Consider the following 18,932-nt stretch of genomic DNA (forward strand, 5'->3'; position numbering starts at 1 on the left):
CAGGTTCTCTTCTTTATAAGTGTGTTATTCCATTTGTGTATTTGTGTGATATAGGATTTGTGAAAAGTAGTATTTTTTTGTTAGCAATAGTGTAATACTAATAATTCGATTGTCTTTTTTATTTGTATTTATATACCCCAATGTGTTTCAATTGGTCTTTACTTCTTTTTGTATATATTGTTATATGGTTTTAAATGTTATGATTATTTATGTGTTAAATGCGTTGCCCCCCAGGACTGTGCTGTGATCAGTGAGGGAGATCATAGAACCATCCCTAGTGTCTGCTGATTTACCTTAGTTTGCAGCCCATCAATTTTGTGTAGTCAATTATTGTTTTGTATATCGATATGATCAGCCAAATGCCTCCTAAATGTTTGTAAATTTGTCAAAAACAAAGACAGTGCGACGCCAGCCTACACAGCAGGGGAAAGGCAACATGCTAATTAATTGTCCATCAAACATTTCTAAATAAACAAGTTGACACTGTCGTCCTTCAGTCAATTTACGTTCACAAGAAACACATTTTAAAAAAGTACCTGTGGTTAGATGTCCCAAGGTTCATTTTGAACTTTATTTCAGCTATACGTTTGTTTTTTAAAGCACTTTTAAGCAATACAGTGACCAGCTTTCATGATACATGTTGTACTGCATACATCAAACATTCATGCCAAAAAAAAGGAAAGAGAATACTACTGAAACCTTTGTAAATCTGAACAGATATAAGTATGGAAAATAAGGTACAAAATAGGCCTTTATAACAACTGCATCAAGACAATACTACGATAAAGCAATATTAGTGCTTCAAGCTTTTAAAAATGTTAACGTGATCAGTGAAAGCAATAAAAACTTTATTTCCTAAAAAAATAACTTGTTTGCACTGGCAAACCCATTTGCGAGGGAGCTGGTCACCTTATACAGAAGTGAACTGCTTTTCCCTCCACAGAGGGATGTGCTGCATTAGTGTCAACTTTGCCAGGGGAACCATGTTCTTCTTAGCCAAAAAACAAAACACTGGTAGAAGGATACATGAAGAACCTGACAAAAATATATCCCTTTCCTTATCAATCTTACTATTGACTCTGAACATGTTAGACTTGCAGAGACAAAACAAGATATAAAATAATACTTTGATAAAAATGTTTAATGCTGGAAGTCTATCAAAACAAAAGACCAATTTCAACATTGATATTGAAGCAGGATGTGTGGGAGAGGCTATCTAAATCCTATTTATGGGCAGCAATACAAAATAATTTACTCTATATTATCGTTTTGGCTTTCCATTAGATTGTACACTAGCTCAATACATTATTATATATATATATATTTTTTAAAGAAAATACATTTAAATAAAATATAAGGTAAAGAGCACCTTATCCCCAAACGTCTTTAACAGGTACATCATTTTTGGAAGCAATGGCACAGGAATAATCAAATGGTTATTAACGGTGCTCATAAGAATCATAGGATGGATGAATATCAGACAGACAATACCACCTATAGTCTCGGAACAGCTCCACAGCAACTTGTGACATACGTGTTGACATACTGTTGTACAAATGCTCAATAATGTGTGAATTCATCCATCCAGCGAGTACATGACGGACACTATTCACTTAGAGAAGGAAGTAGGCTGAATGAGACGTGTCTTGACTTGCATCTCCGCTGGGTGTACAGTATTTAACCGCTGCAGCCCAAAGATGACGCAATACTAAACATGTGCTGCCTGCCTGCATTTCTCCACAGAGAGAGAGAGAGAGAGAGAGGTTGGTAAACAAGGTACAGCTGATGAGGTGTTACCTGGCGATTGGACGACCGCCGTATCACCGCGCTATCAGAGTTAAGGTGGAGGTGGACCTCCAAAGTCATGACAGAAAGAACAGCACTTTTGCTTTACGTTCAATCAGAAGTTGTTCTACCTAGAGAGCATGCTAACTAGTGCAAACCTGTCCTGTTGACTGGTATTAAACACGCCGTAGAGGAGCATGTCACAACAATAACCCTGCCTCAAAGACGCACGTGTCGCAGGAGACCGGCTGAACTTTTTTAAAAACGGACATTGCATTTTTACAAACATGCCATCATACTGTAATTATCATTGATTAATGTTGAGTAAGCTCCAAAAGAACGGAATAGTCAGTCAGTAGCCTCCATTATGAATACGCTTGCATAATAAACACAATTCCAATACAACCAATGATAAATGGGCTTTAGATTTAGCAGAGGCAGTCTTCCAGGCCATTTCGCAAGGCCAAGAGTCCAACATGACAGGGCTGTGTGCCAAGGACCCCACCACAGATATCATTATAAGAGGACGAGTTTCTCTCCCGAGAGAGAGAGAGAGAGAGAGAGAGAGAAGAATTTTTGTAGAATCAATGATGGGCTTTAGATTTAGCTTGAGGCAGTCCTTCAACAGAAGAAGAGTTGACTTGTCTTCCGGGCCTGTACATTTCCCAAGGCCAAGAGTCCAACACGACAGGGCTGCGTGCCAAGGACCCCACTACAGATATCATGATAACAGAAATGGTAAGAGAGAGAGAGATAGAAAGCAAGGTGAAAGGGCATTCTGAGGAGCAAAGCACTTTTTCCTGACACAAGGGGATCAAGAGACTACAGTCTGCAACAGGCTTTTTTTTAACTGAGATACAACACCAAGGTTCTATTAAGACAATGTCAGCTTTTTTTTTGTAACAAGGTTGCCACAATTGTAACGCTAAAGTCTATGTTTTGTTTTTCTGGTTGTAAGACGTCCTACGCTGGGCTGGGCTAGCAGACACAGAGGGGAGAGCAGTGAAGTTCAGATAGATGAGAGAGCAGCAGCTGGTGTGGTTGGTTGTTGATGGGGGGTATAGTAGGCCGAGACTGAAGCCTGGGACTCTAGTAGAGGAGGATGCGTCTCTCGATGGCCTTGCGGCAGATGGGGCACTCGCTCATGCGGTCGCCACACAGCTGACAGGTGCCGTGGCCACACATGAAGATCATGTTCTTCAGCCGGTCCAGGCACACCGGACACATGGTCTGGAGAGATACGCACAGTGACACTTAGTACTCATCCCAGTTCTGATATAAACATACTGTATTTGGAAAATGGTTGCTGTAAGACATGGCTACAGATGCCAAGAGAGTCTAAAGCCATGTCTAAGGGCAAGGAAAAGGTGTTTAATATCCACATGCTACAGTGCCGTCAGAAAGTATTCATAACCCTTGACTTACACATTTTGTGTTACAGCCTGAATTCAACATTTTCTCGCACCCATCGACACACAATACCCAATAACGACAAAGTGAAGACATGTTTAGACATTTTTGCAAATTCATAGAAACAAAACGGAAATCTAATTCATACAAGTATTCACACCTGAGTCAATACATGTTAGAAACACCTTTGGCAGCGATTACAGCTGTGAGTATATCTGGGTAAGTCTAAGAGCTTTGCACACCTGGATTTCACTCTATTTGCACATTCTTTTTTTTTTTATTCTTCAAGCTCTGTCAAGTTGGTTGTTGGGCATTGCTTGACAGCCATTTTCAAGTCTTGCCATAGATTTTCAAACCGATTTAAGTCAAAACCGTAACAAGGCCACGCAGACCTTGGTAAGCAACTCCAGTGTATATTTGGTCTTGTGTATTAAGTTAGTTTCCTGCTGATAGGTGAATTTGTGTCCCAGTGTCTGTTGGAAAGCAGACTGAACCTGGCTTTTCTCTGGGATTTTTACTGTGCTTAGCTCTAATCAGTCGCCACCCCCAAACAAAAACCCCCAAGTCCTTGACCCATGACAAGCATACCCATAACATGATGCAGCACCACCATGCTTGAAAACATGAAGAGTGCTACTCAGTGATGTTGGATTTGCACCAAAAATAACGCTTGTAAACTCAGCAAAAAAAGAAATGTCCCTTTTTCAGGACCATGTCTTTCAAAGATAATTCGTAAAAATGCAAATAACTTCACAGATCTTCATTGTAAAAGGTTTAAAAACTCTTTCCCATGCTTGTTCAATGAACCATAAACAATTAAAGAACATGCACCTGTGGAACGGTCATTAAGACACTTACAGCTTAGATGGCAGGCAATTAAGGTCACAGTTATGAAAATGTAGGACACCAAAGAGACCTTTCTAATGACTCTGAAAAACACCAAAAGAAAGATACCCAGGGTCTCGGCTCATCTGCGTGAATGTGCCTTAGGCATGCTGCAAGGAGGCATGAGGACTGCAGATGTGGACAGGGCAATAAATTGCAATGTCCGTACTGTGAGACACTTAAGACAGCGCTACAGGAAAACAGGAAGACAGCTGATCGTCCTCGCAGTGGCAGACCACGTGTAACAACACCTGCACAGGATCGAGCAAAAGTGCTTTTCACTGACGAGTCACGGTTTTGTCTCACCAGGGGTGATGGTCGCATTCGCGTTTATCGTTGAAGGAATGAGCGTTACACTGTACTCTGGAACGGGATCGAGGTCCGTCATGGTCTGGGGCGGTGTGTCACAGCATATTCGGACTGAGCTTGTTGTCATTGCAGGCAATCTCAACGCTGTGCATTACAGGGAAGACATCCTCCTCCCTCATATGGTACCCTTCCTGCAGGCTCATCCTGACATGTCCCTCCAGCATGACAATGCCACCAGCCATACTGCTTGTTCTGTGCATGATTTCCTGCAAGACAGGAATGTCAGTGTTCTGCCATGGCTAGCAAAGAGCCCGGATCTCAATCCCATTGAGCACATCTGGGACCTGTTGGATCGGAGGGTGAGGGCTAGGGCCATTCCCCCCAGAAATGTCCGGGAACTTGCAGGTGTCTTGGTGGAAGAGTGGGGTAACATCTCATAGCAAGAACTGGCAAATCCGGTTGCAGTCCATGAGGAGATGCACTGCAGTACTTAATGCAGCTGGTGGCCACAACAGATACTGACTGTTAATGTGTCCCTTTGTTCAGGGACACATTATTCCATTTCTGTTAGTCACATGTCTGTGGAACTTGTTCAGTTTATTTCTCAGTTGTTGAATCTTGTTATGTTCATACACATTTTTGCACATGTTAAGTTTGCTGAAAATAAACGCAGTTGACAGTGAGAGGACTTTACTTTTTTTGCAGAGTTTATTTACAAAATGAAGTTGTATTTTTGCAGTTTTACGTTAGTGCCTTACTGCAAACAGAATGCATGTTTTGGATTATTTCATTATGTACAGGCATCCATCTTTTCACTCTGTCATTTAGGTTAGTACTGTGGAGTACAATGTTGTTGATCAACTCTCAGTTCTCTCCTAACACAGCCATTAAACTGTTTTAAAGTCACCATTGGCCTCATGTTGAAATGCCTGAACGGTTTCCTTCCTCTCCGGCAACTGAGTTAGGAAGGATGCCTGTATCTTTGTAGGGACTGGTGTATTGATGAGCAATCCAAAGAGTAATTAATAACTTCAACATGCTCAAAAGGGATATTAAATGTATTTTTAGAAGTACCATCTACCAATAGGTGCCTTTCTTTGCGAGGCATTGGAAAACCTCCCTGGTATTTACGGTTGAATCTTTGTTTGAAATTCATTGCTCAACTGAGGGACCTTACAGATAATTGTATGTGTGGGGTACAGAAATGAGGTAGTCATAAAGAAATCATGTTAAACACTATTATTGCACACAGAGTGAGTCCATGCAACCTAATATGTGACTTGTAAAGCACATTTGTACTCCTGAACTTATTTAGGCTTGCCATAACAAAGACGTTGAATACTTAGACTCAAGACATTTCAGCATTTCATTTGTAATAATAAAAATATCCAAAAAGAAACATACTTCCCCTTTGACATTATGGGGTATTGTGTGTAGGCCAGTGACACAAAATCTAAATTGAATCCATAGTAAATTCAGGCCCTAACACAACAAAACGTGGAATAAGTTCAATGGTGTAAATACATTCTGAAGGCATTGTAAGTGAATAGTTATTGGATGTGCCTAGCATAGACACAAAGAGGACTGTTTAACATTTGTTATTACAATGAAACCAAATCTGAACCAAGTATATAAACTCAAATGATGCATGGCGTTTAATGAGGTCTTTAGTAGATATCACCATGTTGTCTTTCGTACATACCACCACGCTTACCTGCTCCTTGATGTCCTGCAGTTGTTGCTGCAGCTTCTGAACGTCAGCGTTGACATTGGTGTTGTCTTTGTCTCTCTGCATGGCCGGGATATTACCGCTGGCTGTAGGAGGAAAACAAGAATAGAGCGCACACAAAGTTGAGAAAGTAACCAACAACCAACATATGCAGGCTCTCAAACTAGTGGCCCCCGAGCCGTTTCAATGCAGCCTAGAGAGACCGCAAGCGGGAGAGATTGAGAGAGAGAGAAGGGGAGATGCCTTTCATTCTGTTGGTGGCAATGTCAACGCAAACCTCCCTTTTACTGACATGCTGCTCTAAAGGCCGAACGAATCAAGCAATCATACAGCCCCGTTCTATGTGGGGGGCCATTCTGGGAAGAGTTCTACACTTGAATCCAGGCCTTTTTTAACAAGCAGGGATTTCAGAGTTCGACACATGCACTTCCCCAGACAGTGTTTGGCCGAAAATGGTCCGAGGCCATGTGCTTGAGGGCACAACCTGTCTGAATGGTGGAAATCAGTGAAATTGTGGGTCGGTGCGATTCTGTGTGTGGTGTGGAGCGGTGGACGAAGGATCGCTGCAAAGGAAAAGGGGGTTTAGGCAGCAGGGCCTAGGCCAGGCAGGGCAGACAGCAGAGGGGAGTTTTGAACCAGGGCAGAGGATGAGATACTTACACCAACTTAGCGCCAGATTGTTGGGCTGGAGCAGATCCTGCTGCGACCCCCCTGCCATTAGAGCTGAGTTAGAGCTACCTGCTGAGAATAACCAGTCACAGTGTTATAGCAGGAGCCCCAGATACAACTCCACAAGACAAGGCCTGAGGAGCAGTCTACTCTCTATTAAAAGGCCTCGAGAGCGAGAGCGAGAGCGAGAGAGAGAGAGAGAGAGAGCAAGGAAAATGAGGTTATTAAATCAGAAATAGATGTTAGGTGGGAGGTGGGGAGGAGTCTTCGCTAGATCGACTAAGGCAGCTGGCTACAACCGCTTCCTTCCAAGTCGAAAAACAAAAAACACACTAAACAGTGTTATAAGGACCAGGAAAAGAGCTGTTTGGGTCAGCAGTGCCCAGCAGCTAACCTGACAACTCTTAAGTGCTCCCCATTAAACACTAAATAACACTAAGGCTAGGAGAGTCTCGTCTAGGTCGGCATCCCTCTTCAAATGTCAAGGGACATAGGGGAATGTGCATGTGCGCATCTGTGTGTGATAGACGATGTACTTTGTATTTGAAGAGATCGGTGTGTGTGTGTGTGTGTGTGAGTATGTGTGTGTTTGTGCGCTACGTGAGTTTGTGGCAACACACAGAAAGATCTTTCGACAAGCGAATCTTCGGCAAATCAATATAAAAATCAGTGAACTTACAACAGTTTCCCCTTTAACTCAACATAAAATAATAAGGACAACAAAATAAAGGGAACTGCGTGTGAGGTGCAGTCATAAAGGAGGGACAATAATGCGATCGAAGAGCGTGTGCAACTTAAAGACAACACTAGGGATGGTGAACGTAACCCAAAACACACACATTAAAAAAATGACCAACATTGTACCGTCACTGCTTAGCTAACAGATTGATTTGGATGGAGAAATGGACTGATGGTGATATTGGAAGCAGTTTCACAAATATACTTCTAGGGGCCAGTTAAGGGAGAATTAATAGCCAGTTATGGAGGCCAATTTCTGTTAATCACGAGTGCATGCTGCTAAAAATGTTATAAAACTGACGTGATTGAATTACATGTTATGATTAAACAGATTCCATAAAAATTGGTCAGCCAGTTCTAGTCTGATTAAGTTGACGATCATAGATGACGCATTAAATGACCTCAACTAGGGAGGTGGTGTCCTTGTCTGGGAAAATAACACATTCGACTAAAACACACAAAACAATGACAACGCCAACGTTTGAATAATGCGTGAGCAAGACGGCTGTGAATCAGAAAACCAAAGCCAACACCAACAAACAGAACATGTTCATCGTGGGGGGGGGAAGGGGGACGAAGGGACGGTGAGTCATGACAAGAAAGAAAGGAGGATAAAAAGGGAATTAAAAGGGAACGTGTGGAAGATTCACTCACTAAGGTCCTCATCATCCTCATCATCATCATCATCATCAGCTGCATCATCCTCCATACCTTTCCCTCCACAACACAGGACGAAGGGCGTGCGGCGTTCCACAACAGCCCGGCATTGTACGCACTTCTTCATGAGGCTGGCACAGTCTGCAGCGAGGGAGGGAACAAACACAGACAGGGTCACAGGTCAGTAAGGCCCGCTGGAACGGGTGAAAGACTCGGGATAAAGAGACGAGGATAAAGAGACGAGACACCGGACGCAGCCTAGGCTGATTCACTTCATGTACTTACTCTCACAAGCGCACATGTGACCGCAGGGCTCGAAGAGCACGGCAGCCTTCTTGTCGGAACACACGACACACTCCTCAATCTGTACGGAGACAAAAAAAACACATCTGATGTCAATGAAAGGAAAGAGAAGAAAAAGTCATACCTCTGATTGGAGGATGTCTTTACTACCCCCAAACAGATTGAAAACATCTATCAATCGATTCTCTCATTAGTAACTTATACAGCTTGATACTTATCGAAGCGCAACAAAAGTTAGCGTAAATCATTCAGGGACAGTAAGTCTTTGGTCCACCCACACAGACAGCGTGGTGAAGAAGGCGCAGCAGCGCCTCTTCAACCTCAGGAGGCTGAAGAAATCCGGCTTGTCACCAAAAACACTCACAAACTTTTACAGATGCACAATCGAGAGCATCCTGTCGGGCTGTATCACCGCCTGGTACGGCAGCTGCTCCACCCATAACCGGAAGGCTCTCCAGAGGGTAGTGAGGTCTGCACAATGCATCACCGGGTGCAAACTACCTGCCCTCCAGGACACCTACACCACCCGATGTCACAGGAAGGCCAAAAAGATCATCAAGGACAACAACCACCAGAGCCACTGCCTGTTCACCCCGCTATCATCCAGAAGGCGAGGTCAGTACAGGTGCATCAAAGCTGGAACCGAGAGACTGAAAAACAGCTTCTATCTCAAGGCCATCAGACTGTTAAACAGCCATCATTAACATTGAGTGGCTGCTGCCAACATACTGACTCAACTCAAGCCACTTTAATAATGGGAAAATCTATGTAATCAATGTATCACTAGCCACTTTATATTAATTTATATTAGATCATGTTTACATAACCTACATTATTCATCTCATATGTATATACAGTACGCCATACCATCTACTGCATCTTGCCATCTTGATGTAATTAGATGTATCACTAGCCACTTTAAACAATGCCACTTTATATAATGTTTTCATAACCTACATTACTCATCTCATATGTATATACTGTACTCTATACCATCTACTGCATCTTGCAATCCTGATGTAATGTATCACTAGCCACCTTAAACAATGCCGCTTTATATGTTTTCATACGCTAAAATACTCATCTCATATGTATATACTGTACTCCATAACATCAAGTACATCTTGCCTATGCTGTTCGGCCATCACTCATTTATATATTTATATGTACATATTCGTATTCATTCCTTTACACTTGTGTGTATAAGGTAGTTGTTGTGGAATTGGTAGATTACTTGTTAGATATTACTGCATGGTCGGAACTAGAAGCACAAGCATTTCGCTACACTCGCATTAACACCCGCTAACCATATGTATGTGACAAATAAAATTGATTTGATTTGGAAATCAATGGGAAACTTCGAGCAAAAACCCAGATCCTAAGTCAGAATACCGCCCTAAAATTCTCCAATACAGACATGATCACTTTATTGAGGCTGGGTGGGTGTGCAACAGTACCTTGGTTCTGGACTGGACCTGGTCCTTGCAGATGAGACACTTCTTGACGCGGGGGGAGCAGAGAGAGCAGGTGGCGATGTGTCCGCACGGTCCGAACAGGGTGTCTCTCTTCATGTCAGAACACACCATACACTCCTCCAGGGTCTCACCGTTACTGTTCAGAGACGGGCTGCGAGAGCCCACCTGGCCACTGGAGGGGAGACACGGGGAGAGAAGAGGGCGCTTGTGAGAAAGAGGAGATCGGATACAATGGAAGATAGGGGAGACAACTACTTGAAGCGCAACAACTGTGTTATAGTGTGGTTTATAAGGGCTGGGCTGGGGGCTGGGTAAAGGAACTAGGGTTTCTTACCTGCTCTTCTCCTTGTGGCACTTGGCCAGGGCCTTACAGAGGCTGGGGTCGGGGCAGAGGTCCAGAGGGGACTGGCCCTTCTTGTTGCGGATGGTCAGGTCTGCTCCGTTAGCCGCCAGGAAGCAAGCGATGGACGCTGCACTCTTCTTCTCTGCTCCCTGGGTGCCCAGGCCCATGATCAGCTGTGGAGGACCAACACACAGGAGTCAGTAAGGCTGTCTTTTTCTGTCTCCCTTATCCTTTCACCCATTCTCAGTCTTTGTCCCACTCCATCTCCCACTTACCACTCCTCCCAGCTCCACCAGACAGAGGAGAGGAGAGCGAAGCAGACAGTGTCTGATTAGAATGTGTGAACTAGCGTGTAGGGCTGTACAGGTTGAGGCTGGGTCAATCTCCCATAGCATCACTTTACAAGATGACAGTTGAATTAGCCACCCTAATGGCTCCATCAGTACAGATGTAAGCCACTGGTTAGAAAGAGTCAGACATGTTGAGGATAAATTACTTGGGAGACAGGGGGCTTTGAAATGGCCCAGCCAGCCGAGTGAGGAGCTGTCTCGGCATAGTAATGAGCCGAAACGGTGCTTGAAATCACAATGAAGCATGCCCCCTTATGTATATCTCTCAATGGGACTTTTTTGTTTAACCCCTAGATAGAGTCCATTGACGTGTCAGTGAGTCAAAAAGTCCATCAAAATCCGTCAGTTTAAGCTAGATATTTTATATTTTTTTTGCATTGGATGTGTCTCGATCCACCGCATCCGCCAGTGTCGCACTTCCGCACCTGCGGTGAAAGGCGGCAGAGCTAGAGCGTTGTCTGTCAGACCATGAGACATCCCGAAAATCGATCTTCTCACTTAAACATCTGTAGTGTCCAAACAGTTTGGCCTACAACCTATAATGACCACTCTATGGAAAGGGGAGACTCCCACGAACGCAATGGTGTTCTCCGTTTTGCTCTACGACCCCACACGTGTCACAGGACTCATCTTAAGGTAACCGGTACCGGTTTAAAAAAAACGAATGGAAGTATGAAGGTAGTTTACCCAAAAAAGGCATTAAATATGTATAAAATAAATATATTTAATTCGTTTTTTTTTTTTTATATCTCCTAGATTTAGGGCGAGACACTTCAAAACCTTGTTTCTTATGATTTATATTTGGACTGTCCTTTTTGCCATTTATGAATGTATTACTCAAAAGGGGTCCTAAAATTCCAAATCAAATAGCTAAATGCTCCATTGTTTGACCATGTTAAAACAATTCCATATGTTAGCTTAGCACCCCCCCCTAAACTCTGAATAATTAAATAAGTAAATAAATGCTTAATCCCGTACCGTGTTTTTGGATGGTTCCCAGGGCTCCACCTTGCTGACGTCTTGCATGTCCTGCAGCTGGCGGAGCTGGGACAGCGTGTGGTGACGCAACGCCTCGTGGAGAGGAGTGTCCCCGTCCTTGTCCTGCACGTCCAGCTTGGCTTCCGCTCGCACCAGTAGCTGGAGACAGACACACATGGTGCTAATTTATAATGAGCATTTATTCCTATAACAGTTCAGTACCAATTTTTCTTTCAAAACGATCATCATCCAAATGAGTATAGCACCATATCGTAGCAAGAGGTCCTGCACATGACTGTGGTCCTGCTGCGCCAGTCTGAAGCTGCACTAGCCAACCACTCCACAAGATGGCGACGTAACAGCTTTACCCAGACAGGAGCCACATTACTCCACTCTCACGTTCCCTCCCAGAAAGCTTTCTCCTTTCTTTGGCACTACGTCAGCTTGGACCTAGCGGGCTAATTCTACTGCAGGAGATCCTCCATTTTAAATTAAACGTGGGTTACTGTCTTTGATGTTCTCAACAGCCTTTAGTGCACCGTCAGGGGGACAGATAGCGAGATAACTACAGATAGCATCTTCAATTAGTGGTAGGAGAGAGGGAGCGAGGAGAGGAGCAAGGGAGTAAGGAAAGTAGAAAAGAGGGGAGGGAGGGAGTGAGTGAGTGAGGAGACTGACCCTGACTATCTGTGTGTGCTGTCTCTCCACAGCCAGGTGCAGGGCCGTCTGTTGGTTTACATTCTGGATGTCCAGGCTGGCACTGCCCTGAGAGGAGGAAACAGAAGGAACACACAGAGACGGGGGGAGAGAGAGAGAGAGAGCTATCGTTCAAATATTCCTGTATAAAACGCCCCAGTATAACACACACACACTGGTTCTGCAGTGTACCTCCTAATGTATACTACAGTACATTGGTGCATGACAGCATGGTTTAAGCTCGGGCTGAGCAATATATTGAATTCATTCGAATTCATACACATTTCTATAAAAGGAATTGGCGACTAGTTCTCATTCTGAGAAACAAGCATCTTCTTATCCAGGTAGGCGACTTGATTTCAACATCTAAAAGTGGACAGGCTAGCATGTTGTTCAAACAGATGGAGATGGACAGAAGGGTGTGTTCATAACAGTTCAACTGTTCTACCTTGTTAGCAAGCAAATTGATCCAAGTTGGCTAGACTTCACATATAAAGATTAGCTGGTTACTCACTAGCACGTGGGCTTGTGCTTCAGGGATTGTTTATGACATTTTCTATAATGCCTGCTACAAGAAGTTGGTCATTTCTTAGTGGGGATGTGCATTGTACATGGTTCTGGTTCAATTTGTTACCAAAAGGGCATTTTCATAGCCAGATCAGTGACTGTTGAAAAAAGCAGGTTCAACTATTTTGATAAAAAAAAAATAAAAGATGCTCTTATGGTTGTAGAAGGCTTATATTTGGCCTAGGTAGAAATTTCACAAGCCCAGAATTCATTGGGCTATTCCAGACTGTTTGAAATGCAGTGGTGTGCTAGTGTGTCCCCTACTTGGTGAACCAGCAGCTCGGCCACCTCCACGTGGTTGTTGAGTGCGGCCAGATGCAGGGCGGTGTAACCGTCGTCCTTCTTCTCGTCTACGATCCAGGGCCGCGGCAGCTTGGACAGCAACACACGCATGGCACTGCAACGAGAGAGAGAGAGAGAAACCGAGAGGGAGGGAGAGAGAGGGATGAGCAGGAAGATGACGGTTTGGTGCATGACAACAGAATCCTAGGAAGGAAGGAAGGAAGGTCATGAGGGCGCAATCAATTGATCATTGCTGAATGACTAGGGATGAGTCCCAAATGGTGCACTGCCTTTGACTAGATTCCTACCGGCCCTATGGGATAGGACAGTGATGGTCCAGTCACGTGGCCAGGATACATTTTGGAAATATGATAACATTCCTCAACGTAACTATAGATTCGATTCTTTATCTCAAAGTCCAATACGCCGCTTGAAAGGCATCACTCCACTGAGGACTAACACACTACAGAGAAAGGTGCCGAAACATACAGTAGTGAACCCAAAACAATATTTTTTTTAAAACACACACACCGGTTAGATTTCTTTCAACAGTACATTCATTCTTACATGGAAACTACTAGAATGCTAAGGATGGGCTTGGCAAGTGGCACAACCACAGCTTCTACTTAGGCTAACCTTTGAGGAGTACTGTACAAGTGCCTGATGGAATTTCAGAAACCCACGTCCTCAAATCAAACCCAGTTGAAAGAAGAGAGAAAGTCTTTCCCCTGGTGAAGCAGCACAAAAGCCCCCGTTATTGAGAGGAAAACTGGTCAATACACCACAGTTAGCTGCTTTCAGTCAGCTCTCCTTATGGGGGGGGAGAGAATCTATTGTTTAAACAGGGTTGTTAAAGAGGGGTGCGTTGCGAGGCAGCAGCGAGTGGTTATGCTCCTGTTTGAAGGTCATTTGGAGGTTACATGCCTTCTAGAGAGATGGCTGCTGCATGGGGAAACGACATGACAAGGCGGCAAGTAGTAGTGTGTCTGGACTGGAATAAGGCCTATTGACATTCTGCAGAGCACTTGGAAAAGAGAGCCAACTATGCAATGACGCCACACCAAAACAGAAACGGGATAGAACATTGGACTGGGGAGAGCAACATCACAATGGAAAACTGGCCTATATGGGCAGACCCCATTTGAACGTGGGAGAGAGGCGGAGCGGTAGAAGGACAGAGACAGGCATGCGACAAACCCCCTGCTGAGCAGACCGGGTCTTCCATCAGACCTCCTCAGCTAGCCAACACACATCCAATTCTCTCTATCCATCGCTCCATCCCCTCTTGCCCTGCCCAGCCCAGGGTAAGCAGCCTGGGCTAGAAGTGACCAGCCCACAGACCAGTCAAGTGGCTCTCATCCCGACACACACTGCATGTAGTGAGGCAATAGCGTAACCTTCCTAATACAGTCAACCAGGCCAATAGTCAAAGACTAAACCTGGCTATATCTACTGACTTTGTGGGGAAACTTGTCACCTTGGCCAGCCCTGGCCAGCCCTGGCCGTGGAACGGCGTAGGTTGCATCTTTGAACTGCGACAAAAAAAACACAGCCAAGTTCAAAAAGGGTTTTGACACGGCTGAAAAGTCCTGGCAAGGCATGTACTAGACAACCAGCGGGAAAAGGAAGAGGGAGCGCAGTAGTTGCTAGGTAGAGATTAGGTCCTTATACACATGTAGCAGTGAAACAAAAAGAACGATAGAAAGAAAGTAGAGACGCAGGCACATGCTGGGAGTAGAGTAGGCTTTGGGGCTCGGAGCTCTCTGGAGTACCGGTTAGCTGCAGGGTGGATTCTGCTAAACCCACACTCTCTCTCTTTCTTTAGAGTAATAAATAGCATCAGCATAGTAACCCTCCAAGCTGCAGCAGAAGTTCAGTATATTTCTGTACGGAGCAGAGCTGGCTGCTGTATTACTGCAGTGCTGCAGAATACCCTGATCCCCAGTCTCTCTCTCTGTCTCCGCACAGCGTCTGTCTTAAGCACACCTGCATTGCTTGCAGCCATCTTAAAATGCTTAATGCAGGAGAGCGTGGCTTAAACGTGTTGCCAACCAGCCGCAGCTCTACTGCTACCAGTTTTCTAAACAGTCAAGACGTGTCACTGTGAAATAGCGCAGTAGTTCGTAAGATATAAGATATAATGATCACGTGGGACACTTTCGAGAAATGTCCCTCAAGAATATTTAAACAATTGTATAAACTAATAAATATTTGACAGCTGTATTCTTCTTCTCTATTCTACAGGACTAAAACACTGTTGAGTTGAGAGAGAAGATAAATGTTGTCACCCCAAGAACTGTCTACAGCGTGACATTGAGAGTCAACCTTTCTGAATTGCACTCTCCTTGACTACAAGAGTTTATGAGACCCACAGGCAACCATCCCATGAAAAAGCTTTTGTTCTCTGGTCCTTGCTATCTGGTATCCTTGGGATTTCCTTACCCCCATTGAAGATGAAAGGTAAAATGGTTAACGCGGCAATATGTAACTTTTTTGGGCAACCCGACCAAATTCACATAGAAATGTGAGTTATAGATCCGTCATGCTCATCGAAAGCAAGTCAAAAAAAGTGGTAGATCTGTTCTATGTGCACTATTTCTATGCTTCCCGTCAAATTTTGTTTTTGCGTCTTTTACTTTCAGTTTTGTATACCTGCTTCAAACAACTTAAAATAAAATATATTTGGCTATTGAAAAGATATTTCACAGCAGTTTAGACAGTACAATCATTCTCTACACTATACATCGTTTTGTCAAACTTAGATTAGCAGATACCCATAGACTTGCAGTCATTGCGCTAAAGCTAGCTAGCATTGGCTCGCAAAACTATCTCTAACTTCCTTCATACTGGACACAGACATAATGGTAACCATGAGCTCATCTGACTCTGGGGAAGTAGATAAAGGGCCTCATTGCAAAATAGCCTATTTTGACTTTGTGTCTGGAAACTAGTGACAACCGGAAAATGACGCAATTATTCCAAAACTGGAGCTCATTGTTGGAACACATATTTAAGGTTGTGTCCCGCAAATGCGCATGTAAAAATGGAACAGGAAAAGCAAATTAACATCGTCTTCAAGAGTCAGTCAGAACTACAGACGTTTTCGTGAGAAGGCCGATTTTCGTAACATCACATAAACACTGCTGTAGCTCGGCCAACTTTCAACGCAGATGCGGAAGGCCGACAGAGGCAGATGGGGTGGATTGAGACGCAGCCAGTGCAACAAAAAAACATCACTAGCTTAAATTAACGGACTTTGATGGCCATTTTTTTTATGTTACTTAGATTGAAGCACGGGTGTGTCAACAGAGTTAAGGATTAAGGTAAGCTTAAGGTTACAGTAAGGATAAGGGTTAAGCTTAGGTTTTAGGGTAGGGACATCCCAAGGATCCCTGATAGCACTAACCTTAGTTCTCCCCCCTCAGGATTGGTCGAATAAATCTCCTCAACAGACAACTTAACCAATGACAGCCCACCTTGCCTCCCCAGTCCCAGGTCCCCCACCAAAGTGATTAGGGCCTGGCAGCAGACTAGTGGCCTCTGGTGTTTTCTAGGTGGTACTGCGGCACTGTGCTGCACTGGTCAATTAGTGCTGGTTGGGGTGGAGAGAGACAGAAAGGAAAGTCTCTCCAGTAACGAAGAAGCTTGACCATAGAGATGGATAGAAGTCGCACTTGCACACTGCATGGACAGCGGCATCGAGGACTTTTACATTAGCTATCATGGCAAAGATGGAGCTGGAAAGAGAGAGCACCTATGAGGCTGAATAGATTGACAGGCTCCCTGCCACGCTGGGTGAAATGGGCAGACATTAATATTAATGCACCTTCCACGCTGCCTGGCTGGCACTGCTGCAATGCAGTTAGCTATTTGCCGAAGAGGCAAGAAAAAAAAAGGGGGGGAAGGATGGATGAAGAAAGAACATACTAAATATCTCAAACTAAAAGCATCATTTTTGGGACAAATCGCTCGCTCAATGCTAAACCTCGTTTAGATCTATTACTAAATAATGTGAGCATTTAGCAAGTTAAGGAGACTAAACTGCTGGGTGTAACCTTAGATAGCAAGCTTTCATGGTCAAAACAGACTCAAATGGTTGCTTAATGGGAAGAGGTCTGTCCATGATAGGGCGTTGCTCTGCCTTCTTCACATCAATGCACAAAATGCACAGTATTAAATAGAGCGATGACTACATATAACTTATCTACCCCAGGTAACTCAAGCCAGCAATAAATACAGTTTCAAAAAACAGATAAAAAAGTTAGAATTTATATTTTTGGGAAATACAACATTTACATAAGTATTCAGACTATTTACTCAGTACCTTGTTGAAGCACCTATGGGAGTGATTACAGCCTTGAGTCTTCTTGGGTATGACGCTACAAGCTTGTCACATCTGTATTTGGGGAGTTTCTCCCATTCTTCTCTGCAGATCCTCTCAAGCTTTGTCAGGTTGGATGGGGAGTGTCACTGCACAGCTATTTTCAGGTCTCTCCAGAGATGTTCGAGCTTGACTGAGTCACAAGGACATTCAGAGACTTGTCCCGAAGGAAAACCTTTGCCACAGTCTGAAGTCCTGAACGCTCTGGAGCAGGTTTGCATCAAGGATCTCTCTGTACTTTGCTCTGTTCATCTTTCCCTCGATCCTGACTAGTGTCCTAGTCCCTGCCGCTAAAAAACATACCCACAGTTTTCTGCTGCTACCACCATACTTCACCGTAGGGATGGTGCCAGGTTTCCGCCAGATGTGACACTTGGCATTCAGGCCAAAGAGTTCAGTCTAGGTTTCATCAGACCAGAGAATCTTGTTTCTGAGAGTCTTTAGGTGCCTTTTGGCAAACTCCAAGCGGGCTTTCATGTGACTTTTACTGAGGAGTGGCTTCCGTCTGGCCACTCTACCATAAAGGCCTGACTGGTGGAGTGCTGCAGAGATGGTTGTACTTCAGAAAGGTTCTCCCATCTCCACAGAGGAATTCTGGAGTTCTGTCAGAGTGACCATTGGGTTCTTGGTCACCTCACTGACCAAGGTCCTTCTCCCCTGATTGCTCAGTTGGGCCGGGCGGCCAGCTCTAGGAAGAGTCTTGGTGATACCAAACTTCTTCCATTTAAGAATGATGGAGGCCACTGTGTTCTTGGGGATCTTCAATGCTACATAAATGTTTTGGTACCCTTCCCCAGATCTGTGCCTCGACACAATCCTGTCTCGGAGCTGTACGGACAACTCCTTCGACCTCATGGCTTGGTTTTTGCTCTGACATGCACTGTCAACTTTGGGACCTAAAATAGACAGGTGTGTGCCTTTCCAAATCATGTCCAATCAATTGATCTTACCACAGGTGGACTCCAATCAAGTTGTAGAAACATCAAGGATGATCAATGGAAACATGATGCACCTGAGCTAAATTTTGAGTCTCACAGCAAAAGGTCTGAATACTTATGTAAATGAGTTATTTCAGTTTTTTTATTTGTAAAAACAATTGCTAAAATAATTGAAAACCTGTTTTCACTTTGTCATTATGGGGTAGTGTGTGCAGATTATTTTAATACATTTTAGAATAAGGCTGTAACGTAACAAAATATAAAAAAAGTCAAGGGGTCTGAATACTTTCCGTATGCACTGTATATCTTGTATTGTAATTTGCACTGTACTACGTATTAGACATTGATAAGCTTTGTATGTACTGATATGTAGGCCGTGTGTGACGTTTTAAATTGATGTATTTCAGTCCTTGATTCATAATCTTCTGTACTATGTA

The 18,932-nt window shown here is 43.9% G+C and overlaps 1 protein-coding gene across 3 annotated transcripts in view; it reads right to left on the minus strand.

Moving 5' to 3' along the window:
• Positions 1–527: 527 nt before the first annotated feature.
• mib1 (MIB E3 ubiquitin protein ligase 1) overlaps positions 528–18,932 on the minus strand; it is a 90,220-nt gene continuing 71,815 nt past the window's right edge. The window contains exons 13-22 of one of the 3 annotated variants that reach the window (XM_029725293.1): positions 13,159–13,291; positions 12,310–12,396; positions 11,632–11,790; positions 10,295–10,476; positions 9,943–10,132; positions 8,468–8,546; positions 8,237–8,323; positions 6,779–6,859; positions 6,104–6,204; positions 528–3,015 (exon numbers count right to left, since the gene is read on the minus strand). In XM_029725293.1, the coding sequence (XP_029581153.1) occupies positions 2,875–3,015; positions 6,104–6,204; positions 6,779–6,859; positions 8,237–8,323; positions 8,468–8,546; positions 9,943–10,132; positions 10,295–10,476; positions 11,632–11,790; positions 12,310–12,396; positions 13,159–13,291 (1,240 nt within the window). In that variant the 3' untranslated portion in view covers positions 528–2,874. Of the gene's footprint in view, positions 3,016–6,103; positions 6,205–6,778; positions 6,860–8,179; positions 8,324–8,467; positions 8,547–9,942; positions 10,133–10,294; positions 10,477–11,631; positions 11,791–12,309; positions 12,397–13,158; positions 13,292–18,932 lie in introns of all 3 variants that reach the window. The other 2 variants (XM_029725292.1, XM_029725291.1) reach the window with 2 other exon arrangements.

The sequence above is a fragment of the Salmo trutta genome, chromosome 31 (genome assembly GCF_901001165.1).
Source record: "Salmo trutta chromosome 31, fSalTru1.1, whole genome shotgun sequence".
Lineage (NCBI taxonomy): Eukaryota > Metazoa > Chordata > Actinopteri > Salmoniformes > Salmonidae > Salmo > Salmo trutta.